Here is a 25,862-nt window from a genome sequence, read left to right as displayed (position 1 = left end):
CGTCCATATTGAATATGCACCCTGCTCCTCTGAATTAACATGTGTGTGCTTATTATATTTTCAATTAAAGGAAACCTAACGACTTTTTTCTGTTTCTGAAGGAATTTGTATATCTGCAATCACTCATATCGATAGTCAAGTGTTCAGGGTATCTTTTCACATCTCTTGGTCCATTCAGGGAGGAATCATGAATCACCTGACATCTCCCAATTCCAGTACACCATTGCCCTTTTAAAATACTTATCAGGGTACTTGTTAAAGAGATATGAATCCCAAAAAGACTTACAGTGAAAAGTCTCTGTAATAACAAAGCTTATTTACTATGTATGTGTATTAAAAGAATAGGTTGCTTTTATTTGTATTCGAGGGAGTAGAATTGGAAATATTGGTTGCATTATTTTAAGCATGACAGATTAGTATATTTTTAGGCATTTGTTTATTTTGCATACCCTCTCTGTCAACCTACAAAACATGAGAAACATAACTGGAAACATTGCACTTCACTTCAATAAATTGCCATTTCCTGATAACACTGCTCAGATAGATTAAACCTGATCTTCGGCCTTCTACTGATCTTACCACCTGAAAGAACGTGTTTTGCACTCATTTAAATCAGCAGGAAGTACCAAAATAGCGGTGCAGCCTGCACTCTTTTTACGGGCAGCTGTTAACCTTGACGCACGGTGGCACCACCCATTTTTGGGCTTAATCATAGTTATTAACAAACTATTCTTAACTACTTTCCTGACTATTTTCTTGACTATATATTGATCCCTTTTGGCGGGTTGTTCCCAGGTGATTTATATTTCCCGTGAGTGCACTCATAAGTCCTTTTGCCTTGATCATTTGGTTTGCGTTTTCAAAACATTGACCAATATCACCCATGATCACCTAGGGTGCTAATTTTAGACCCCAATTGATGGTGCAATTCTCTTGCATTTACCTCATATGCTCATTCACTTCCTCTGACTCGTACTATAATGCATTTTATTATGTCATTTACATATTAGAGGGTCATTGCCATCCAATAAACTGACCACAACATTCCCTGTAAATCAATTATTTCACATTCTGGTCCAATGCATCATCAATACTTTTATTTCGTTTATTAAACCCTTCTTCGATCTTTTTAAAATATCATGCATATTGTTCATAGTTACTGATCAATTGAGTTAATTTCTTTATTTTTTGTTCATGTGGGTGATCTTCTCCCAATGTTTCGTGCAGATCATATTGTAAATTCTGAGTGTTTTTACCCCTATGACTGTTTGTCCCTAGTTTGGTATTGCTTAAGCGGGAACAGGTGATATTCAGGCTGAGTGGATTGACAGCAAAGACAGGAGCATTCACAGTTACCTTTGGTAGTGAACAAACGACAATTTCCTCCAGTTAAACATTGGGAAGATTGAAGGTATTGTCTTCGGCTCCAGCCATGAACCTAGCCCCTTGCCACTAATGGGTTGAGGGTCCGGCTGCATCATCTTGTGGGGGTAGGGGTGGGGGGGGGGGGTGGTGGTGCTAGATCATAAAGGTCCCACTTTAAAAAGAATTATGCTCACAGAACATTAAACATTAGTTCAGGCATTGGGGGCAATATGAGACAATGTAATGCAGATGGTGGCTCGGGTGACAGAGTCCACTACCAACATGTGCAGAACTTTGTAGGACTGTTTCATAAAAGTACAATCCACCATGGAGTGTATGGCAATTCCAGGACCATGTGCAGTGAAGGCCATACCAGAGAACTTAAGGGCATCTGCTTTCTTCATGGATGACTTCTGCAATAGAGGTTTAGGGTACTGGATTGGAGAGGGCTGCTTTTTCTGATTTTGACAGATAAGACATTGATGTCATTGGTAATATTAAGTCTGGATTCCTGTAGACCAGTGACCACGCTGAGATAGTTCCTGGAGCTAATGTCATGTTAGCAATAAATCAAAAAAAAAATAGTTTTTTATATTTGTCCTGGGTTGTGGGCGTCGCTCGCAAGCCCAGCATTTATTGCCCATCCCTAATTGCCCTTGAGAAGGTGAGCCACCTTCTTGAACCAATGTAGTCCTTGTGGTGAAGGTAATCCCACAGTGCTGTTAGGGAGGATGTTCCAGGATTTTGACCCAGCAACGATGAAGGAACGGCAATACATTTCCAAGTCAGGATGGTGTGTAACTTGGAGCGGAACTTGCAGGTGATGGTGTTCCCATGCACCTACTGCTTCTAGGTGGTAGAGGTCACAGGTTTGGGAGGTGCTGCCAAAAAAGCATTGGCAAATTGCTGCAGTGCATCTTGTAGATGGTACACATGACAGCCACGGTGCGCCGGTGATGCAGGGAATGAATGTTTAAAGTGGTGGATGGGATGCTGATCAAGCGGGATTCTTTGTCCTGGATGGTGTCGACTTCTTGAATGTTGTTGAAGCTGCACTCATCCAGGCAAGTGGAGAGCATTCCATCACACTCCTGACTTGTGCCTTGTAGATGGCTTTGGGGAATCATGAGATGAGACACTCACCACAGAATACCCAGCATCTGACCTGCTCTTGTTGCCACAGTAGTAACGTGGCTGGTCCAGTTAAGTTTCTGGTCAATAATGATCCCCGCAGGATGTTGATGATGGGGAATTTGCCGATGGTAATGCCGTTGATTGTCAAGGAGCAGTGGTTAGATTCTTGCTTGCTGGAGATAGTCATTACCTGGCACTTGTGTGGCACAAATGTTACTTATCATTTATCAGCCCAAGCCTGAATGTCATCCAGGTCTTGCTGCATTCGGGCACAGACTGCTTCATTATCTGAGGAGTTCCGAATGGAACTGAACACTGTGCAATCATTAGCAAACATCCCCACATATGATCTTATGATAAAGGGAAGGTCATTGATGAAGCAGCTGAAGATGATTGGACCTAGGACACTGACCTGAGGAACTCCTGCAGCGATGTCATGGGGCTGAGATGATTGTCCTCCAACAACTACAACTATCTTCCTTTGTGTTAAATATGACTCAAGCCAGTGGAGAGTTTTCCCCCTGATTCCCATTGACTTCAATCTTAGTAGGGATTCTTGATGCTACACTCGGTCAAATGTTGCCAATGTCAAGGGAAGTTACTCTTACCTCACCTCTGGAATTCAGTTCTTTTGTCCATGTTTGGACCAAGGCTGTAATGAGATCTGGAGCTGACTGATCCTGGCGGAAACCAAACTGAGCATTGGTGAGCAGGTTATTGATGAGCAAGTGCCACTTGATAGCACTGCCGACGACACCTGCCATCACTTTGCTGATGATTGAGAGTAGACTGATGTGGTGGTAATTGGCTAGATTGGATTTGTCCTGATTTTTATGGACAGGACATACCTGGGCAGTTTTCCACATTGTCGGGTAGATGCCAGTATTGTAGTTGTATTGGCTAGAGGTGTGGCAAGTTCTGGAGCACATGTCTTCAGCACAACAGCTGGGATGTTGTCAGGGCCCATAGCCTTTTCTATATCCAGTTCGTTCAGCCGTTTCTTGATATCATGTGGAGTGAATCGAATTGGCTGAAGACTGGCTTCTGTGATGGTGAGGACCTCAGGAGGAGGCCGATATGCATCATCCACTCAGCACTTCTGGATGAAGATGGATGCAAATGCTTCAGCCTTGTCTTTTGCATTTGCTTGCGGGGCTCCGTCATCATTGAGGATGGGGATATTCATGGAGTCTCCCCCTTCCATTAGTTGTTGTCGCTGGATGTGGCAGGACTGCAGAGCTTTGATCTGATCTGTTGATTGTGAGATCGCTTAGCTCTGTCTATGGCTGTTTAGCATGCATGTAGTCTTGTGTTGCAGCTTTCCCATTTTGACACCTCATTTTTAGATACGCCTGGTGCTGCTCCTGCCATGCTCTTCTGCACTCTCTTTTCAAAGCCCATACTTGTGGCCGAAATAAGGGAAGCCCTTACTGCTCATGTAGTAGCACAAGTAAGTCTTTCGAGGAGAATAAACGATCTCCTAGTAAAAGATCCTCACAGTATGGTTGAATTTGTAATACAGATTGAGAGTGAGGAAGTAGTGTCTCAAACGAGCGTACTATGCTTAAACAAAGGAGATTACAGTGGGATGAGGGCAGAGTTGGCTAAAGTAGACTGGGAACACAGACTAAACGGTGGCACAATTGAGGAAGAGTGGAGGACTTTTAAGGAGCTCTTTCATAGTGCTCAACAAAAATATATTCCAGTGAAAAAGAAGGGTGGTAAGAGAAGGGATAACCAGCCGTGGATAACCAAGGAAATAAAGGAGAGTATCAAATTAAAAACCAATGCGTATAAGGTGGCCAAGGTTAGTGGGAAACTAGAAGATTGGGAAAATTTTAAACGACAGCAAAGAATGACTAAGAAAGCAATAAAGAAAGGAAAGATAGATTACAAAAGTAAACTTGCGCAAAACATAAAAACAATAGTAAAAGCTTTTACCGATGTATAAAACGGAAAAGAGTGACTAAAGTAAATGTTGGTCCCTTAGAAGATGAGAAGGGGGATTTAATAATGGGAAATGTGGAAATGGCTGAGATATTAAACAATTATTTTGCTTCGGTCTTCACAGTGGAAGACACAAAAACCATGCCAAAAATTGCTGGTCACGGGAATGTGGGAAGGGAGGACCTTGAGACAATCACTTAGGGAGGTAGTGCTGGACAGGCTAATGGATCTCAAGGTAGACAAGTCCCCTGGTCCTGATGAAATGCATCGCAGGGTATTAAAAGAGATGGCGGAAGTTATAGCAGATGCATTCATTATAATCTACCAAAATTCTCTGGACTCTGGGGAGGTACCATCAGATTGCAAAGCAGCTAATGTAACGCCTCTGTTTAAAAAAGGTGGCAGACAAAAGTCAGGTAACTATAGGCTGGTTAGTTTAACATCTGTAGTGGGGAAAATGCTTGAAGCTATCATTAAGGAAGAAATAGCGGGACATCTAGATAGGAATAGTGCAATCAAGCAGACGCAACATGGATTCATGAAGGGTAAATCATGTGTAACTAATCTACTGGAATTCTTTGAGGATATAATGAGCATGGTGGATAGAGGTGTACCGATGGATGTGGTGTATTTAGATTTCCAAAAGGCATTCGATAAGGTGCCACACAAAAGGTTACTGCAGAAGATAAAGGTACGCGGAGTCAGAGGAAATGTATTAGCATAGATAGGGAATTGGCTGGCTAACAGAAAGCAGAGAGTCAGGATAAATGGGTCCTTTCGGGTTGGAAATCGGTTAGTGGTGTGCCACAGGGATCGGTGCTGGGACCACAACTGTTTACAATATACATAGATGACCTGGAAGAGGGGACAGAGTGTAGTGTAACAAAATTTGCAGATGACACAAAGATTAGTGGGAAAGCGGGTTGTGTAGAGGACACAGAGAGGCTGCAAAGAGATTTAGAGAGGTTAAGCAGCTGGGCTAAGGTTTGGCAGATAGAATATAATGTCGGAAAATGTGAGGTCATCCACCTTGGAAAAAAATACAGTAAAAGGGAATATTATTTGAATGGGAGAAATTACAACATGCTGCGGTGCAGAGGGACCTGGGGGTCCTTATGCATGAATCCCAAAATGTTAGTTTGCAGGTGCAGCAGGTAATTAGGAAGGCGAATGGAATGTTGGCCTTCATTGCGAGAGGGATTGAGTACAAAAGCAGGGAGGTCCTGCTGCAACTTTACAGGGTATTGGTGAGGCCGCACCTGGAGTACTGCGTGCAGTTTTGGTCACCTTACTTAAGGAAGGATATACTAGCTTTGGAGGGGGTACAGAGACGATTCACTAGGCTGATTCCGGAGATGAGGGGGTTACCTTATGATGATAATTTGAGTAGACTGGGTCTTTACTCGTTGGAGTTCAGAAGGATGAGGGGTGATCTTATAGAAACATTTAAAATAATGAAAGGGATAGACAAGATAGAGGCAGAGAGGTTGTTTCCACTGGTCGGGGAGACTAGAATTAGGGGCACAGCCTCAAAATACAGGGGAGCCAATTTAAAACCGAGTTGAGAAGGAATTTCTTCTCCCAGAGGGTTGTGAATCTGTGGAATTCTCTGCCCAGGGAAGCAGTTGAGGCTAGCTCATTGAATGTATTCAAGTCACAGATAGATAGATTTTTAACCAATAAGGGAATTAAGGGTTATGGGGAGCGGGCGGGTAAATGGAGCTGAGTCCACGGCCAGATCAGCCATGATCTTGTTGAGTGGCGGAGCAGGCTCGAGGGGCTAGATCGCCTACTCCTGTTCCTAAATCTTATGTTCTTATGTAGGTGGTCAAAATTATTAGATGTTGTTCCTGTTCCTAATTCTTATGTATGTTCTCAGGACAGCTGCCATGAGGCAATAGCGACTTCAGTCCAAGAGGCTTCTATTGCAATACAATATCCAAGTACTTTACGAGCTCCTGCCATTGATAGAATGCCTACGAGAAGCATAAGGCTAAGTTTAAGAGCACTTCTTTTATACACTGGAACCAAGGGAAAGTACTGTATAAAGAAATACTGGACACACAAACCTCTCCTTTAAAATCCTTGATCTCTATCATTTCCTATGCACCACCTGAGTTCCTTTCTGAAATATCCTACCTTGCATTTGTCTCTGCCGTGAGCAGCTCCTTACCCATCTTAGTTTGCCTTCCCCTTTCTCATCTGAATTCTCCATCACCCTGCCCTCTCAAAAACTCTTCCTTAATATAAAGTCTCCTATCCATATTTACAGCCATTCTCTCTGACTTTCCATCTTCTGTGGCCTATCTATTCTGATGGACTGAATTACTGACAAGGCTAACTTCAACTTCTTCTATCCCACATTATCAATTTCCTTCTTTGTTGCTTCAATCCAACTTCATTCTGTTTCTCCACGACATTGCTTTCAATCACACTCTAATTCAAAACTGACTGGTCTTTGGCCTTCTATTTGCTTTGATATTTTGCAGTTTTGTGATTTGCATAGCCACTCCCTTATTTCTAATTTCGATGTCCTTGTCCCCAGCAAAACCTTAACTATCCAACCTGGTCCCCGGTATAGTCTTGATTTAACTTGGAGCGGGGGCCAAAGCAAATGCCAAACCCTCATGACCTTGGCAGCCTGATACCCAGATAATTTTACCTCCCAGGCCTCATCTATATGCCTCTGATCAGTCACCCGCCCTAAACTGGCAGAAAGCGTCAGCTGGCTAATGGGCGAGAATGGAAGGTTGGGCACTAAAACGACCAAAAAAAAGGTCCCCGGCCCTCAGTGAGTTGCGGGAAAAGGATTTTCGGAGGGTCGCGATCAGGAAGGCAAGGGAATCTGAAGCTGGGAAGGCCGGAAAATGCCCTTGCTTCACATCCCGTTAGCTTCACTAGCAGGAAAGCCACAGTGGGTTCCCTCCTCACTCCACTGGTTAAAGTACGTGAGCTTAAATTATGTAACCGGAGCCTGATCTACATATTTAAAGAATGACACCGGCAGTTTCAGATGGGTACCCTTGACACCGACTCAGAAGAGCAGATTAAAATTGACGACTGTGGGAAGGGAGCGGCCATCATCAGGTAAGTCTTCTGGCCAATTTTAACTGCTCGACCTATTACCAGGAAGAAATCACCATAAAAGCTGCTGAATTTTTGTGGTTCACTAATGTCCTTCAGGATGTCCTTCAGTGAGCTGAGCACTCCTACCTGATCTTGCCTCCATGTGACTCCAGTCCCGCACATGATGGTTGGCTCAGAGCAACTAGGGATTGGCAACACATGTAGCCTTGCTGGTGTTGCCCACATCCCAAGAACAAATATAAAAATAAATGGCACTCATGCATTGCCTATATTAGCATAGATTTTAGTGGCATCAAAATCAGTCCTTTGGGCTCTAGCATCACTACTGGTTTAAATTAACATGACTGCAAGAGGTAATCCCCGCTGAACGAACTCAATGTGAACATGCATCTCACAAGAGAAAGAGCAGAAAGTTGGTCTTTCATAACTAAGTTAATTTATTCAACCTCACTCTGTTAGCTTACACAATTTTTCTCAACTGTTCTCACCTTTCCTTCTCTCCTGAAGGCATTGGCTCCTTCACTAAGTTAAAGATTCAATGGAAGTGTTTATCCTTCAGTGGTCATTAATCATGTGGCATTCTTAACAACAACAGGCTATCAGGAATAAATCATAAATGAGGTTGATCCTCACATCGCCTGATGTCCACATGTATATATTTCTACAAGGAGCCACTGTATACTGTAAACTGATTCTCTTTCCCCTTATTAGAAGCTCTACAGTCAAATGTATTGCCCCTACCATTGTCCTGGTTGAGATCTCTAACTCAGTACAGACTGAGACAGATTGAATCTGGGGTTTTCCTGGTCTATACTTTACTTCTGAGTAATTGGGAAGACAAGTGATTTTTAATGTATGAGCATAGATAGTGAATGGGGCAGTCTACTTTTCCATGATGGGCTGTTTACATATGTGCACTTTCCAGATGTAGTGATCAGAAATCTCCCTGCTAGTCCAGCTTGAAGCCATCTATAGAACACCTGCTATAATGAGTTAGCACAGCACAGACTGACAATCAAACCTGAAACTCTTGGGCCGAATTTTCCCAGACCCGAGCATGCGGGTTTTGGAGTGCGGCAGAAATTGCCAGCGTGTCGGAAACCCGCTGTCACCCGACTTCCGCACTTAACTCGGGCGTGTGTCCCAGTGTGCCACGGACCTGCTTGGCAGAGGCGAGCAACTTCATTGAAGTACTTAAATGCTTCTTGAGAGAACCTAACCAGGTTTTTTAATAGCAGGTTTTGGCTTTAACTTCTTGAGCACAGTATTTACGCACCTCTGGAACCTCGTCTGTGAAGGGGAGGTGGAAGCTCAATAGCCATTGTGCAAGTCCATTAATTGACAGCTGGGAAAAACATATAAATGCTCCCACATTACACTGGCTTACTTGGCTAATGGAAAAACTCTTGCTGACTCCATTTTAGTTGTCAGAAGCTTGCAGGTTATTTATGCGACCTCAGAAGCCACTCTCACCACATTGCTAGTCACGATCACAACATTGAGGGATTGGGCCTCTGATCTCCACTTTGCCTGCCATCTATTACATCTGCATGGGTATCACTTATGCTGTCTCACCTTGGACCTCAGAACCAGACCAAGATAACTCCAGCACCAACAACACCAGCTACATCATCAGCAGCAGCAGCCACAATACCAGCAGCAGCAGCAGCCTTCTCCTCAATGACCTGATGCTCCACAAGAGAGAGAGGGTCAGCACAGGGCTGCAATGCACCGAAGGCGATACCCTCAACACAGTTGATACAGGCAGAGGATGAGCTCCCTGGGCATAACTGAGCAGCAGTGCATCAGGAGGCTCAGGCTAAGTGCCAGGTTGCACAAACATTTGTAGCTTGCTGGAACAAGACCTGCTGCCCAGAGGACATGCTTTACAAGTGGCTGTCAAAGTTACCACCACCCTCAACTTCTTCCCCTCAGGCTCCTTCCAGGTATCTGTAGCAGACATTTGCAGGATCTCGCAGTTGGCTGCCCACAGATGCATCACCCAGGTGACTTGTGCCATGTTTGACAAGTCAGCCACTTATGTCAACTTTGCCACTGTTGAAGCCAGTGTTACTGAGTGGGCACTCAACTTTGCGGCTTTGGCTGACTTCCTGCATCACAATTGCACACATATGGCCATCAAGACACCTCCACATTACTGAGGAGTATATATGGAATGCAAAGGCTTCCACTCCTTCAATGTGCAGTTTAACTGCAACCATTAAAAAATAATCATGTGTGCTCCAGATTCCCTGCCAGCTGTCATGAGTCTTCGTCCTGCTCCAGTCTACCCTCCCTCAGCAATCCCCACCTCCAAACAGAGTTTCTGGCTGGCTGCTTGGAGACAAGGGTTACCCACTGAAGATGTGGCTGATGACATAATTGAGGAGGCCAAGTACTGAGGCTGAGGAGCATTATAATGACAGCACATGTCCACCAGATGTGTCATAGAATAAGCAATCGCCATGATGAAGATGTGCTTCAAATGCCTTGACAGATCTGGAGGAGTTCTTCAGTACACACCAGCCAGGGTCTCCAGAATCATCGTCATTTTCTGCGCGCTGTACAACAGAGCACTGCAGTGAGTATTGGAGCTGCAGGAGGATCAAGGTGCATAGCACACAGCAATACCATAAAGCAGCCCTACAATAGCCAATCCATTCCTCTCACCTAAACCCCCATAGTTCGAGGTTAACTAATGTCTCACCATTCACTGCAAGTGACAAGGCCACTTCCCAAATAGCAGGCAACAATGGACAAGACAGGAAAGTGGTGCAAAGAAATAAATTTATGTGTGTCATAAATATAACTGAAACTTATCACTAAAGTGTTTTCAAAACCCATGTGCATACCCTTGTTCATCTAGGATTGTGTCTTTTTTCTTTTCCGTGTGCTTCTATGAGGTGCAACCCCTATGGCTTCAGCAAAGGTAGAGGTAGGTTATTCACTTTCCTGCTGCGACTGCCTTGACACTTTTGGTGGACATCCTCTGAGCTTTGAAGCCTGTGAGGGCACCGCCAAAGACTGCTCTTCCTGCGACTGTGTAAAGTTAGACTCGGCCAAAGGGATCCGAGGAAGCATGTGAGACTCTGACCGAGGGGGAGGCAATGGGGGAGAAGTGTGAATGCTTTTAGGCAGAGCCCCCACCATCATCTTGCCATCATCCCTTTCATGGACCACCCACACTTCCCTGCTAGCAAGAAGTTGGAGAACATCTTGCTGCATATCAGTGGGGCGATGAACACCCAAGTCTACATTGGTATCCCTTCTAGAGCCTGCAAGGTGTTGTTCACAACAAGCATGCTCTCGTTTGACTGGCGCATTAGCTGTTCCATGCAGGTGACCACCCTTTCCAAGGAAGAGCACATTGTCACCATAGCCTGCCGTATGGTGCTACTCATGTTGGAGATGGACTCCTCCATTCTCTCTACAATCGTGCACATCATGGCTGGAAAAGCTGACAGTGCCTTGTGCATTTGTTGCTGCTCCTCCAAGATCAACCTCTTTGTCGACAGCCCCCGAGGTTCAGTATCTGCATCCAACTAAGCAGAGCTTGGAGTGTCCTGCACCCTCAGGCCAGGACTTTCCAATGCTGTTCCTGTCTCCACCATCTGCGCTTGTTCACTTGTAATGTGGAAGCAACCAGGTAACAACAACACTATATTATGTCTCACTGGACTAACATGCGTGTCTGCGCCGGTGCTGGGAGGGCGCATGGCACTGGTGACGGTGCAACCTTAGAGGCTGCAGCTTCCTCTGAGGAGACTGGGTGGGGAGGCACTTATGGGAGAGTAAAGCCATGAATTAGAATTCTTATGGTAAGAATAATTAACGTCATCATTATGCACATGATGATATTTCACAGGTGGCTGACATCAGTCACCATGAGAGACTTGTATGCCATGTGGGACATTTAATTCTGTCTCCAGTTGCAGGGAGGTCCCCCTCTTCCATCTCTGACTGCCAGCGACTCTGCCACTCCATCTAATTCCAGCTCCTCCTCTTCTGCTGACGTCAAAGTCGTTTATATTGGAGAGCCACCTCCAGTTCTTTGCCTCTCTCTGTTGTTCTGCGTTTTCTTCTCCTGCAAGGAGGGAAAGAAGAAAACTTTGAATGAGAGTGATGGAATTAATATAAGGAATGGATGGGTTAGATCTTTATAGGGTGGTTATGGTGGAGTGGGCCAAGTGGCCTCCTTGTGTGTTGTTAGCTGATCTGAATGCACTATGATGTGGGGGAGTGTGAGGGGTGGCTAGGGAGATGGGGATGCGATACTGTAGATAGAGAGGGATGGGTGGACGTGCATCGTAAGTTGGTGTGAGTAAGGATGTGCAGGGGTAGGGTTGGGAAGGCAGAGTGATGGAGATGTAATGAGAAGCACAGCAGGATGAAGTTGAGTGTGGCTTTGTACTCACATTTCCTGATCTAATGAGATCATTGAAACTTTTAAGGCACCCAGGTCCTCCTGACCATATCCCTGCTGGTGACCTCTGCAATCAGGTAAGTGTTGGTGGCCTGTGGAGGTCTTTTCCGCCAATTGGAAGGGAAGAGGACTTCCCTGCGTGCTCTGACTCTCTCCAAAAGCATATGGAGGGAGTCATCAGAGAACCTGGATGCAGCTCTCTCATTGTCAGTGTTTGCAGCACTCCAATGCCATAGTGCACTGACAACATGATGTTACATTGACATTCAAATTCAACGTGGCCATGGCCCCTTTAAAGATCCCGGCTGAAAACACATCGATGACGTCACCAGACCCACACCATTTAATTGGGCTGGGTAATGTGCACGGGGTACTTAATAGGCCCCATTAAGGGAAAGTCATTTTCAGCAGCGGGATGGAACCAGCAGCGGGGTCACGACCCGCCATGGCCATTACCTGCACCGGACCCGCCTATGAGGGGTTGGCATGACATTGCAAATGGCCTCCTTCTGTGGCATTACTTGCTAGGATTGCATTAGGCTGAGGCTAAGTGTCAGTGGTGGATAGTCAAACGGGGATATGAGTAGGTGTATAGAAAGTGAGGGATGGGTGCACTTGCAAGGTAGGTTAGTATGAGGAATGACATGCAGGTGTAGGCTTGGGAAGGCAGAGTGTTGCGGTTGGGGTGACATGCACATCAGGACGTAGTTGAATGTGGCACTGTACTCACCTTTCCTGACCTCATGAGATCATTAAATCTATTGCGATACTGTATCCAGGAGTGACTCACTACACCCCTGCTGCTGACTTTGTGGGCGATCTCCAACCATGCCCTCTTAGTCTCAATGGCTGGTCTCTTCCTGCCATTACCAGGGAATAGGACCTCCCTCCGTGCTCTGACTAACTGGAGAAGGATTTCCAGGGAGAATCCAAAAACCTGGATGCAGACTTCTGATACTGAGACTGCATCCTCTCAGTCAAAGTCTTGGAAGGATAAGCATAGGCACCTCACCCAACCACCTCTGAGCCTCCTACAATAACCTTCAACTGTGATACGTGCAGCAAGGCTCTTTTAAATATCCGAGCTGAAGGTGAGTCATCCATGATGTCATCAGACCCGCTCCACTTAATTGGCTGGGAAACCCGCATGACTCATTCAATTGATCTAATACAGTTAAATGCACAGTGGAGAGCACGCTGATGTAAAGTTCGTGAAGGCGACCCGCTTTGTGATCCCCCACACCCGAACACACTCACAGGTAAAAATTCTGGCTTTGACACCTGTATTCCACACTGGCCAGGAATCTAGCCTGATGGTTAACTTAATTTTTTTTTTAAATCTCTACCAATTTTCTCTCATTCCTTTCTGAAAGTACTGACTAAATGCTAGGTACAGATCCATAGGAACTTGGTGTTCTTGTGTACATCACCCAAGTAGGCATTTTTCATTGTTAGCCTTTATAGTGAGTGATGACTGACTATTCCACCGCAGAGGCATCACAGAAGAACCCAACCTTGATTTCATGCTGACATTCACAGCAGGGATCAATGTATAGCAATCAGGGCTGCCCAATTTTCCTCTCCCTAGCCCGGGGATCCCTCGATCAATTATGTCGCCCTACCATCACCTGGATTGCAAGCAGCTAATAGCACAAAGAGATGATTGAATATTCAATCCCTTTAGTCCATATGGCTCAGCTACTCACTGGATAAGTTTGCTAGGACATTGGCATGTCTTTAGTTAGCTCAGCTAAGATGACAATCAATGATAAGAGCTAGCAAAGGGTCATCTCATCAGTTGCCAACTGACACAGGCAGCTTTGGGTACCGGGGCTACTAGAGCATTATCTGGTGTGAAAGGCCTTTCAGATTCAGTCATGTCACCCAAGGCTGGTAATTGATTTCCAGAACTGGAAACAGAATCTTCATTGGCTGTAATTAGGAAGTGAAGGAGAATATGTGGGGCGGGGGGGGAGGGGGGGAGTGGGGGGGTTGAAGAAAGGTATCCTATTTTATGAAAGATGTCTGTTCCTCAGGTCATTGCTAATGGGATTTGAATTTGGTTCTGAGTAAACTAATATCAGAACATACTAAACCAGTATATTCTTGTGAGCTTAGGTTCCTTTCACTTCAGCTGTCATGTATGTAACCTTTGTGTAACAACACTGCAATACTGTATATACGTAAGAAATGCACACCTTGACCACAGTGGGTGAACTTGTGGGAGACACTCCTCACCTGGTCATCCAGATATATAAAGGGAGGTCCCACGCAGGGTCAGCACTTCTTGGTCCTGTGAATAAAGGTTCAGGTCATGGAGTGACCTTGTCCATAGAATGTGCCCCGTGTGGATTTGTGGTATTGTGTAAGGACTTTACATCAGCAAACAGGGATAGTGATTTGAAATAGTTGATATGGAGCCTGAGGAATGCCATATTTTGGGGAAATTTGCACAAGTTGATCTTGTCTAGGAAACAGAGCACTGATCTTTTATCCACTGCTCAATTTCCTTCCATTGAAAGCAAGTAAGTCTGAATTGGTGTACAGCCCACATTTTGTCTACCTAGGCAGTTTAATTTAGCTGAAAGGAAAGAAGACAAAGAACTTGGAATTATAGGCTGTCTCTCCTATCCTCAGGACAACCCAAAGCCCTTTATAACTAATGGATTACTTTTTAAGACTTTACTTGTTATGTAAGGAAGTGTGGCAACTAATTTGTACAAAGCAAGATCCCACAAACTGCAGATGAATGAATAACAAGATAATCTATTTTTGGTCATATTGGTTGAGGGAGGAATGATGTCCAGGTCACCAGAAGAACTTTCTGCGATTCTCCAACTAGTACTTTGAAATCTTTTGCTTGTTGTTAATCAAATATAGCAAATTGAGTAGTGGCTTGCATCATTTTGTACTATTTATTGCCAGGGCAGGATCCCTTTGGGAAAGTGGGAGCCCACTCTACTAGTGCAATTGTAACTTATTGGACCAACATGTAGAGGCACCTCTTAGGCAATCCCTCGGAGTCGAGGATGATGGTACCACTCTGGTGCAGTATACATAGTTTTACTAAGCAATGCTATTTCAACAGCTGAAATGATAAACACTCCAATGCTATGGCACTTCAAGTTCAACTGAAGACATAGGTCTTAATATTTCTGCCAGTTTTTGTACTACTTTAGTAAACTTGTATTTGCATTTGAAAGTTGAATAAAAGGGTAGAATGTTGGATTACTTATTGTGGATGCGGACTCTATATACAATAGTCCAGCCAGCGTACCCCTTATTTGTCTTTCTGACCTAGTTTGGCTTGTACCTGTTTTACCTGTTTTGGTGCTCATTATGTTACCAAGCTTGCCTCCTCCACTTAAATAACTAAGAGAATAGTCCAGAATGAGGTATATACACAGCAGAGTAGAAAAAATATCACCCCACCACACTGGAAACAGTTTCTTAAAGGAGATTGTCTGCAAGTGATTTTCCCCTAAGTGAAAGCATATCCTATTTGTATGTGGAGGTTAAACATCTTTCAAAAATAGGCTAAGACCACATATACAGTAAGTAAGCTAACATTTTTTATCTACAATTTTCTAAACTTAATTTCCCATTATATTTTTTCTAATTTAGCTACAGAACAACGCTTTCGGCAGAAGTGAGTATTCATGTGTTTCTTAGTTTATACATTTGGATGTCTAAAACATAATAGTAAATGAATAATCTCTAATCAAAAATAGATGCGATGTGACATCCTTGATGGTTCATTTAATCCACCAATTAGTGGTACTAAATTATATAGACTAAGAAAGTCCTATATTTGCTGCTTAGGAGAACAGACCACTTGTAGGAGGTTTAACAAAGTTACTGTTACCATGGAAAGAAACACCACCTTAAGTCACTGCCCTTAGAAGAGGAAGAAAGTGCAGAAAATTGAGCTAGGGTGCAAGTAAATGCTTCTATTTCTGATTTACTGAATTTGTTTTTGTTTAGATTAAGGGAAAGCAAGGATACAATTCAAACATTGAAAGTAACATTCGCTAATTTGCAGAAAACCATGGCCAAAATGACTCAGCGAAGATTATTGTTGAAGAGGGAGTAAGTACAATACAAACAAACTCAAACTGCATTCCAACATCATTTTCAAACATGATATCCCATATAGGCCCGACGTAGAATAAAACTCCCCCTACACTATTCAAACTCTTTGCCTGAGAACAGCAGCCCTGATCGCACCAATGTGATTGTTTTTTTTTCATTTTCCACACCAGTTATACTTAAGGTATCTCTGAATGAATTGTCTATTCAAGTCAAAACTATGAATAACTTTGTGTTTTGGAGCTGAAATCATTAAGAATCTGTCTGGTACTCAAAAGCAGTATAATTAGTTTCATCCAATTACTCATGGCTAGATTCAAAGCCAGGCCTCAAAGGTAAATGAACCAACCCACTCATCCACCTCATCGCTGTACTTATATGACCAAACAATCTGTTGCCTTTAAGAAAAATAACAGTTTTAGTTTTATAGCAGATTTTCAGAAAGTAATTGACCACTCCCATCCATCTTCTAACATCCATTTAAACAGTCTTTGGTAAGGGCTTTAGTTCTCTCTTGATCAGAAAATGGTACATAGCATCAAGAAAATGTAAAAGAAAATGTTTTTACATCAATGGAAGGAATAGGAAATATACTTAATACTATTAACCACAGTGATAGCTGTGGCTCAGTGGTAGCACTCTTGCACATAGTTCATGTCCCACTCCAGAGACTTGAGCACACAATCTAGACTAACACTCCAGTCATCATCATCATAGGCAGTCCCTCAGAATCGAGGAAGACTTGCTTCCACTCTAAAAATGAGTCCTTAGGTGGCTGAACTTCCCAATACGAGAGCCACAGTCCCTGTCACAGGTGGGACAGATAGTCGTTGTGAGAAAGGGTGGGTGGGACTGGTTTGCCACACGCTCTTTCCGCTCCCTGCGCTTGATTTCTGTATGTTCTTAGCAATGAGACTCGAGGTGCTCAGCGCCCTCCCAGATGCACTTCCTCTAATTAGGGCGGTCTTTGGCCAGAGACTCCCAGGTATTGGTGGGGATGTTGCACTTTATCAGGGAGGCTTTGAGGGTGTCCTAGTAACGATCCCTCTCATTTGCCGTGAAGGAGTTCCGAGTAGAGCGCTTGCTTTGGGAGTCTCGTGTCTGGCATGAAAACAATGTGGCTGCTGCACTGCTGGAGACGCTGGGGCCAAAATTCAGGCCTGCCAAAAGCTGGCGCATCTACCTTTTTCGAGATGTTTTACCATCGGGTCCGATGAGGCAGACTCTTGATCCATTTTCACCTCTTTGGCGATTTTTTTGAGCGGACCAGAAGTCGGTCATAATGAGGGCGGAAGTACGGCAGTAAGTGTTGGTGAGGGGCTGAACTGGGGGCGGGATGGAGCGAGTGCATCACTACGTCTCTCCCCTCATTTAAAGGGGAGAGAAGCAGCGATTTTTTAGGTTCGGCCACTGGGCCACCAGGGAGAGTTTCGGCTGGGCCAGTAGCCTGGCACCCAAGAGGGGGTGCCAGGCTGCCTGTTGGTGGACTGGCTGAACCCGGGGCTATAATTGTCCAGTCGATGAGGAAGTCGGCCGGCAAAGAAAAACATGGCGGTCGCAGCAGTGCGCCATTCCCTTGAAGGGGTGCCGTGATGCCGTAGCTCACACACAGAAAACACGTGCACCGACAGAGAAAGCTGTCAGGGGCACTGCGCGGCAGTTCGTGGATTTTTCAGGTAAATTTCGCACGGATTGGGATGGAGGTGCAGGAGATTGGCGGTGCACACTTTGATGACATGCTTGGGGCAGTCGGCAGCAGCGGGGCATAAGTGGGGACCGCCTGAAAATTCCCCGAGGTGAATGTGAATATTGGTGGCCAATCGACTCAATGCGGTGGCCACTCGATTCTGCCACATATCCACCGCAAAACGGTCAATATCTGGACCCTGAATGTTGCCCCGCTGTATTTAGGATGACATGTTAAACTGATGCCCTCTCAGGTGGGTGTAAAAAGGTCCCATAGCACTATTTTGAAGGAGTGTAATATATATAATTCCACCCAGCAGACTACCGTGGTAATGCAGCCATTGCTGTTTACAACAATAAAGAGAATAAAGAGGGAACAAGTCACCTGACAAGTTCCTGAAGCTATCAGCCATCTTAAAGCCTGTGTGTTTGTGAGGTCATAAAGAATATACCACATTGGCATTGAAGGATAGGATAATCGGATTCCCTAGCTGAAATTTTTGTTGGTGGATGATTCCAGCCAAACAAGAGAGAGACTAGAGAGGTCCTTTGTTTGCAGAACAGCTAAAAATCCAAGGTAAATTACAAGCACACTTGGCTGAACTGCCAGAGTCCAGATGGCTGCCCCATGGGAATAATAAGGCTCTTTGGTGAATTCCATCGTGCTGTGAAACTTTTGGAGTGTATTTGGAGCGGCTAGAAATGTTTTTCACCGCGAATAATATCATCGAGGTCCCTGATGGTGAAAACCATAACCGGGTGGTGTTGGAAAGAAAACGGGCTATGTTCCTGACTAAAGCGGGCCCCGAGGTGTATGAAACCCTGAAAAATGTGCTTGTTCCCGTCAAGCCAAAGGATACATCTCTTACAGAAATGCTCACTAAGTTACAACAGCTCTACAATCTTGAGCCCCTGGAAATTGCTGAAAGTTATCATTTTGGAACCTGAGATCAATTAATTGACGAAAGTATCAGTGAGTACATTGTAGCATTAAAGAAGCTATCCATTCCCTGTCATTTCGGAAACTTTCAGGCCTGAGCATTGCGTGACCGCTTTGTTTGTGAGATGAAAAATGAAGCAATCAGGAAGACGTCGTTGATAACTCCTAACATGACTTTTGATTCAGCTTGTCAGACAGCTATGTCAATGGATATGGCCAATCAATATTCCAAAGAATTGTGTAACATTTCGAGTCGTCAGACAATTGAGGTGAATCGCCTGCAAGTTAAAAGTAAAAGGCAGTTGGGCCCTAAGGCCTCAGCAACTGGCCAAGGTAACAATACACTGAAGTCATGCTATCAGTGCCTGAGACAACACATTGCTCAAAGTTGTCCATATGTGAAGGCAGCGTGTTTCTTCTGCAGGAAAACTGGGCAACTTGCGAAGGCATGCTGACTGAAGGGTAAACCAACTTTCAAGACTATAAGTAGAAATCCCCAGAGACTACATAGCATGGAAGAAAAGCAACAGGATGACGAGATACACATCATCAGGAGCATGAGGTTATCTAACAATGATTCGAAAAGTATCGTCATCCAAGTAGATGTTGCTGGAACCAATATACACATGGAAACCAACACTGGTGTATCTGTGAGTGTAGTACCGGAATCGCTATATCTCGACAAATTGCGTGATTTCTCATTGGAGAAATCCAACATAGAGCTGCGATGCTACTCAGGAGAGAACATTCCTGTGGTAGGTCGTATCACCGTACCGGTGAAATACAAGGATCAATTTCAGAGCTTGCCTCTCTTAGTAGTGGCAGGAGACAAGCCTTCCTTACTAGGAAGAAATTGGTTGGGATCACTGAAGCTGGATTGGAGTGAAATTTTTCATGTTGAAACGAGATTTGCATCGAAGGATGATATCATCAAGAAGTATCCGAAGGTGTTCTGCAAAACAGGCAGTCCAATCCAAAGCTTCAAGGCGAGTGTCAGGGTACAGAAGGATGCTAGACCAGTTTACTGCGAGCAACGTCCCGTACCATATGCACTCGAGGAGAAAGTTGAGCAAGAACTCAAAAGACTAGAGACTGAGAACATTATCTCTAAGATAAATCTATGTAATTGGGTTACACCCGTTGTTGTTGTACATAAGTCAGATGGTAAAGTAAGATTGTGTGGTGATTATAAAGTAACCGTAAACCAAGTTCTTGAGGGTAATCTCCCCAAGACATTGTAAAATGTAAAAGATTTGTTTACAACACTGACAGGTGGTCAGATCTTCTCAAAGTTAGATCTCTCAAATGCTTACTTACAACTTGAACTAGATGGGGAGTTCAAATCATGCTTGACTATAAATATTCATCTATGCCTATATCAATTTAATAGGCTACCATTTGGAGTGTCATCCACCCCCGCCATATTTCAAGGGATGATTAATCAGATTTTGCAAGGCGTTGAAGAGGTAGTATGTTATTTAGATTACATATAATTTCAGCACCAGGCAAACAGGCAAATCCACAATAATGTATTGAATGAAATGCTCAAACGGCTAGAGAAGAACAGAGTATGAGTGACTGCTCACAAGTGTGAGTTATTTCAAAACTCAGTGGAGTACTAGGGCACAGAGTAGACAAAGATGGTTTACATCCAACCAAGGGAAAGCTGAATGCAATTAAAAATGCACCCACTCCCAAGAATGTCACTGAACTTCAATCATTTTTGGGTCTTTTGAACTATTATGGGAAGTTCCTATCAAATTTGGCTACAGTGTTACATCCACTGAATGAGCTGTTGAAAAACAGATCCAGTGGAAGTGGTCAGAAGAATACGACGCAGCATTCAAGGAGTGTAAAAGCCAATTGGTAGACGTATCTAAAGAGAATCATAATAAAGGTAGAGTAAAAGAGAAAAGTGTAAAATTAAATCAGAAAGTGAGAGTGAAGAACCATCACTATAAATGGTTAAAGTTGTTACCAAGAAGAGTGGTGAAGATATGTGGTCCTCGTACATATTTGGTCAAGATGTTTGCTCATGGACAGGTTAGGTTTGTTCACATTGATCATATTTTACCTACAGATGTGGAAAGAGTTGAAAGTTGGAATTGTCATGTATGTAACCATCATGTAACTGTAACCTTCATGCAACTCCTGTACACTGTACTTATACCCTAGAAATACACACCCTGACCACAGGGGGTAAACTTGTGGGAGACACTCCTCACTTGGGCTTCCAGGTATAAAAGGGGAGGTCCCACCCAGGGTCAGGACTCTTTGGTTCTGGGAATAAAGGTTAAGGTCACATAGTGACTGTGTCTGCAGTACATGCCTCGTGTGAGTTTGTAGTACGGTGCAGGGACACCACAAGAATGATTCGATTATTTCTGACTCATCAGATAGTTTTGTTACAAGTAGAGTACCCATAGCAAATCCTACATCAAATGTACTAGAAACAAGTCCAAGAGAAAATCAGAATTTAAGTCTGAGTCTGAGTTAGGCAGACAAACAGTCTGAAGTTGTAGAGAGTTCAAATGTAGATCAAGGGTATTCCTTTGGAGGGAAACTTTCCTCAGGATGAGCCTAGAATGAGTCTATGTTTGACACCATGTTTTGAAAGTTCTGTTCGAGAGCAAAGGTATCCTCTTCGAAAGAGAAAACAAGTGGTTAAGTTTGATTTGTAAATATGGCAAAATAGGTCCATATCTTTAGTTATGTATAACTATGCAAGTTATGTATGATGATTGTTGTTATAATTACTTCTTCATTAAGGAAGGAGAAGTGTAATATATATAACTTCGCCCAGTGGACTACTGTGGTAATGCAGCCATTGCTGTTTACAACAATAAAGAGGGAACAGGTCACCTGACAGGTTCCTGAAGTTATCAGCCATCTTAAAGCCTGTGTGTTTGTGAGGTAACGCAGAAGACATCACAAAGAGCAGAGGAATTCTCCCCAGTGTCCTGACCAATATTTCTCCCTCAACCAACATCACTAAAACAGATTATCCAGACATGATCATATGGCTGTTTGTGGGATCTTGCTGTGCACAATTTAGCTGTACATTTCCGACATCACAGCAATGACTACAATTCAAAAAGTACTGAATTGGCTGTAAAGCACTTTGAGATGTCCTGAAGACATGAAAGGCCATTTGCACCCAGCTGAAAATCGCATCAGGCAGGCCTTGGATGTCCAAGGCGCAGCCACTCTTTTCAACAGCTGGACACTTTGTAAACAGGGTAGTTGAAAAATTAATCCCTCCCAGAAAACTATTCATTCTTACTCATTCAACCACCAGATACAAATAAGAATCTTTTCCATCCCATATGGGAAAACGCTCGACGCAAAATTGCGTACCGCCCCGGTTGCGGGTGGTAACAACTGTGAAGCTGGACATCCTGCACCAGGCGCCGAAGTCCCTATCCAAGAGCTAAATTGGGCTTAGTGTCCCCGAGAGGAAATGTAATGCAATATCTAGTGCTTCACTTCCTATCGGGGACAGGTCCGGTACGCTAATCAACACACATTTTTCAGTGCTATGGGCAGGGCCATGCTGACGACTCTGCAGGAGGGAGAAGGGGCCACCGCTAGAGCACTTGGGAGCGGGTGTCATGGAAGCAACCCGACATGGAAATGGAGTGTTGGGATGCAACATCGCAGCATGGACCCTGCGATCTGAAGTTGAGATGGTTGCAACTGGTAAGTCGGCCATTTAAAAAAATTTTCAGCACCACACCTCCCCTTTAATTTTCACCCATGAGTGCTCTGCGATGCTCTTGCGGGCATCACCCGCAGCAGGCTCACAGGTTGCTACCAAATTTTTGTTCCGGGGTGAAAATGGGTTGCTGCGCACAGTGATGACAGCGCAGTGGCCCGGGCACTATCAATTAGTGTCTCCACTAAACTCCCACTGAATTTCGGCGCTGCGCCCGGGCGAAAAGTCGATTGTGCCTCGTTATAGCACCCTTCCCTCCCCGCCCCCCCTCGCTGAGGGCGCTACCTGACCTTTTGCCCCTTTGAGATACTGTCATGCCAGATTTTCATGCTTAATATTGTTTGGAGTAAATGTTTTAGAATCATCTTCATTGTAGAACTCAGGACTGACATGAATTTCTTTCATTTTAAACAGCAGTCGTACTATCAGAATGAGTGCCGTTCTACAGCTCCTTGATATTAGTCCTGACGTACACTTCGGAACAATGATTAAGTCAATAGATCAGGACACTAAAGGTTTAGAACCACCCAAGCATCCACCCCTTTGGTGAGCTCCCTTTTCATATGGATGTTAACGTTAATTGTGAAATTCTTCTGAAAAGTTTCTCATGCAGGCTCTCAAAAATCTTGAAAGTTACAGCAATATTTTTTCACATTAAAATAAGTACCTTTGATATATTTCAACTTAGTAATTGACTTACTTTATGGGCCTGTATATTTTTCTTAAAAACCTCCCATTTTCAAGTGGTCTTCAGGTATTTTGCAATTAAAATGGGACAACGGACATTCTCCAAAACACAGCTCCTAATAATGACCCCTGTGATCTTGATCCTCCCATTATAAGTGTGCCTACTGCACTTAATTGAACCATGGAGATGTAAAGTGCCTCCAGAAATTTCCCAGTGTTTCTGCCCACTTACCAGAAAATCATCACCACTATAAAGGTGTCAGTAATGAGCCTATATGGTCTCCCATTGGCGGGAAAATGAAAGATCACCCTGATTCTGTCACACTGTTTTGGCTGGGTGTCACTTTGTGGCTACAGTTTGGAGCGTTTAAAGGTAGTTTGCAAAACTTGCTCAGAATTTAAAGGGAACGCTACATAATGAAATGATGGATTTCCCTCCAGAGATTCCATTGTACCTATACTTTGAGAAGGAGGATGATGCGGACATACAGGAGGAAAGGATGGAAGCCAGAAGACTGCAGCTCACTGCTTACAGGCAACCCATGACTCAAGGGTATCTACCTCACAGGGTCTACAGATCACGGAGGACCTATATGGATTTTTCCTACAGCACTGTCTGAGAAGTCCCTCTGACACCATCAGAGAAATATGGTAGTTGTTGGAACCTGAATTGCAGCCTCTTTCATTGGGGCAGTGCCTTGTTTGTGACAGTTAAGGTAACAAGCGCACTTAACTTTTATGCCTCAGGTTGCTTCCAGGTAGCCTCTGGTGACATTAGTTATCATCATCATCATCATCATAGGCAGTCCTTCGAAATCGAGAAAGACTTGCTTCCACTCTAAAAGTGAGTTCTCAGGTAGCTGAACAGTCCAATACGGGAATTACAGTCTCTGTCACAGGTGGGACAGACAGTGGTAGAAGGAAAGGGTGGGTGGGGAGTCTGGTTTGCCGCACGCTCCTTCCATTGTCTGCCCTTGGTTTCTTCAAGCTCTCAGTGACGAGACTCGAGGTGCTCAGCGCCCTCCCGGACGCTCTTCATTCACTTAGGGCGGTCTTGGGCCAGGGATTCCCAGGTGCCGATGGGGATGTTGCACTTTATCAAGGAGACTGTGAGGGTGTACTTGAAATATTTCCTCTGCCCACCTGTGGCTCGCTTGCCATGTAGGAGTTCCAAGTAGAGCGCTTGCTTTGGGAGTCTTGTGTCGGACATGCGGACAATGTGGCCTGCCCAACAGAGCTGGTGAGTGTGGTCAGTGCTTCGATGCTGGGAATGTTGGCCTCATTGAGAACACTGACGTTGGTGCGTCTATCCTCCCAGTGGATTTGCAGGATCTTGCGGAGGCAGCGCTGGTGGTACTTCTCCGGCACTTTAAGGTGTCTACTGTAAATGGTCCACGTGTCTGAGCCATATAGGAGAGCGGGTATCACTACTGTCCTGTAGACCATAAGCTTGGTGCCAGATTTGAGGTCCTGGCCTTCAAACACTCTCTTCCGCAGACGACTGAAGGCTGCGCTGGCACACTGGAGGTCTGCCCTTGCTGATAGTAGGCTCCCGAGGTATGGAAAATGATCCATGTTGACCCCGGGGGGCAGTGCTGTGTGGCAGGGTCAGATTCGTGGAGGACCTTTGTCTTACGGATGTTTAGCGTAAGGCCCATGCTTTCATACGCCTCGATGAAGATGTTGATGATGGCTTGAAGTTCGGCCTCTGAATGTGCGCAGACGCAAGCGTCGTCCGCGTATTGTAGTTCGATACTGTAGTTATATCCATCAGTCAGCAGCTCATCGGTGCAGTTCATCACAGATGCCCTGTTCAGGTACACCTCTAAGTTCATTCTGTTCCATATAAACCCAGCAAAGAGAGAGAGAGCCTCGGCTTCTTATGAGTGGTTAGATTCTCACAAGTTCAGGGTGCTATTGATGCTACTCATGTGGCTATACAGGTCCTGTCTGAAAGCTCCGTCAACTTCAAGAGCAGGAAAGGATTTAATTTATTGAGTATTCAGATAGTGTGTGATACCAGCCACCTTATTATGCATATAAAAGCATGCTACCCAGGGAGTAGGCATAATTCCATTTGCAGTACCTGGACATGTTCGGTAGACCACTGCAATGTAGTCCAGCAAGAGTTTCCAGTGGATTGCTGTAACCCCCATAATTTAAGGTATTGATACCCGCCCTCCTGTATGGCTCAGAGACGTGGACCATATATAGTAGACACCTCAAATCGCTGGAGAAATACCATCAACGATGTCTCCGCAAGAACTGCAAATCACCTGGGAGGATAGACGTACCAACTTCACTGTTCTCAATCAGGCCAACATCCCCAACATCGAAGCACTGACCACAATCGACCAGCTCTGTTGGGCGGGCCACATTGTCCACATGCCCGACATAAGACTCCCAAAGCAAAAACTCTACTCGGAACTCCTACACGGCAGGCGATCCCCAGGTGGGCAGAGGAAATGTTTAAAGGATACCCTCAAAGCCTCCTTGATAAAGTGCAACATCCCCACTGACACCTGGGAATCCCTGGCCCAAGATCGCCCTAAGTGGCAGAAGAGCATCCGGGAGGGCGCTGAGCACCTCGAGTCTAGTCGTCGAGAGCATGCAGAAATCAAGCGCAGGCAGCCGAAGGAGCATGCGGCAAACCATGTTCCCCACCCACCTTTTCCTTCAACGACTGTCTGTTCCACCTGTGACAGAGACTGTAATTCCCGTATTGGACTATACAGTCACGTGAGAACTCATTTTTAGAGTGAAAGATGTCTGTGTCCCTTTAAGAAGCA

General features: G+C 44.5%; 1 protein-coding gene across 10 annotated transcripts in view; it reads left to right on the top strand.

Annotated features, from left to right (window-relative positions):
* Positions 1-25,862, top strand: part of LOC139264307 (uncharacterized) — a 382,502-nt gene that overhangs the window by 306,300 nt on the left and 50,340 nt on the right. For 8 of the 10 annotated variants that reach the window (XM_070880561.1, XM_070880557.1, XM_070880560.1 and 5 more), the window contains 3 exons: positions 15,581-15,605; positions 15,941-16,045; positions 22,801-22,932. In XM_070880561.1, the coding sequence (XP_070736662.1) occupies positions 15,581-15,605; positions 15,941-16,045; positions 22,801-22,932 (262 nt within the window). The remainder of the gene's footprint in view (positions 1-15,580; positions 15,606-15,940; positions 16,046-22,800; positions 22,933-25,862) is intronic. The other 2 variants (XM_070880566.1, XM_070880565.1) reach the window with 1 other exon arrangement.

The sequence above is a fragment of the Pristiophorus japonicus genome, chromosome 5 (assembly GCF_044704955.1).
Source record: "Pristiophorus japonicus isolate sPriJap1 chromosome 5, sPriJap1.hap1, whole genome shotgun sequence".
Classification (NCBI taxonomy): Eukaryota; Metazoa; Chordata; class Chondrichthyes; family Pristiophoridae; genus Pristiophorus; species Pristiophorus japonicus.
Note: the sequence above shows the minus strand (reverse complement) of the source record. Positions and strands in the feature narration are given on the sequence as shown.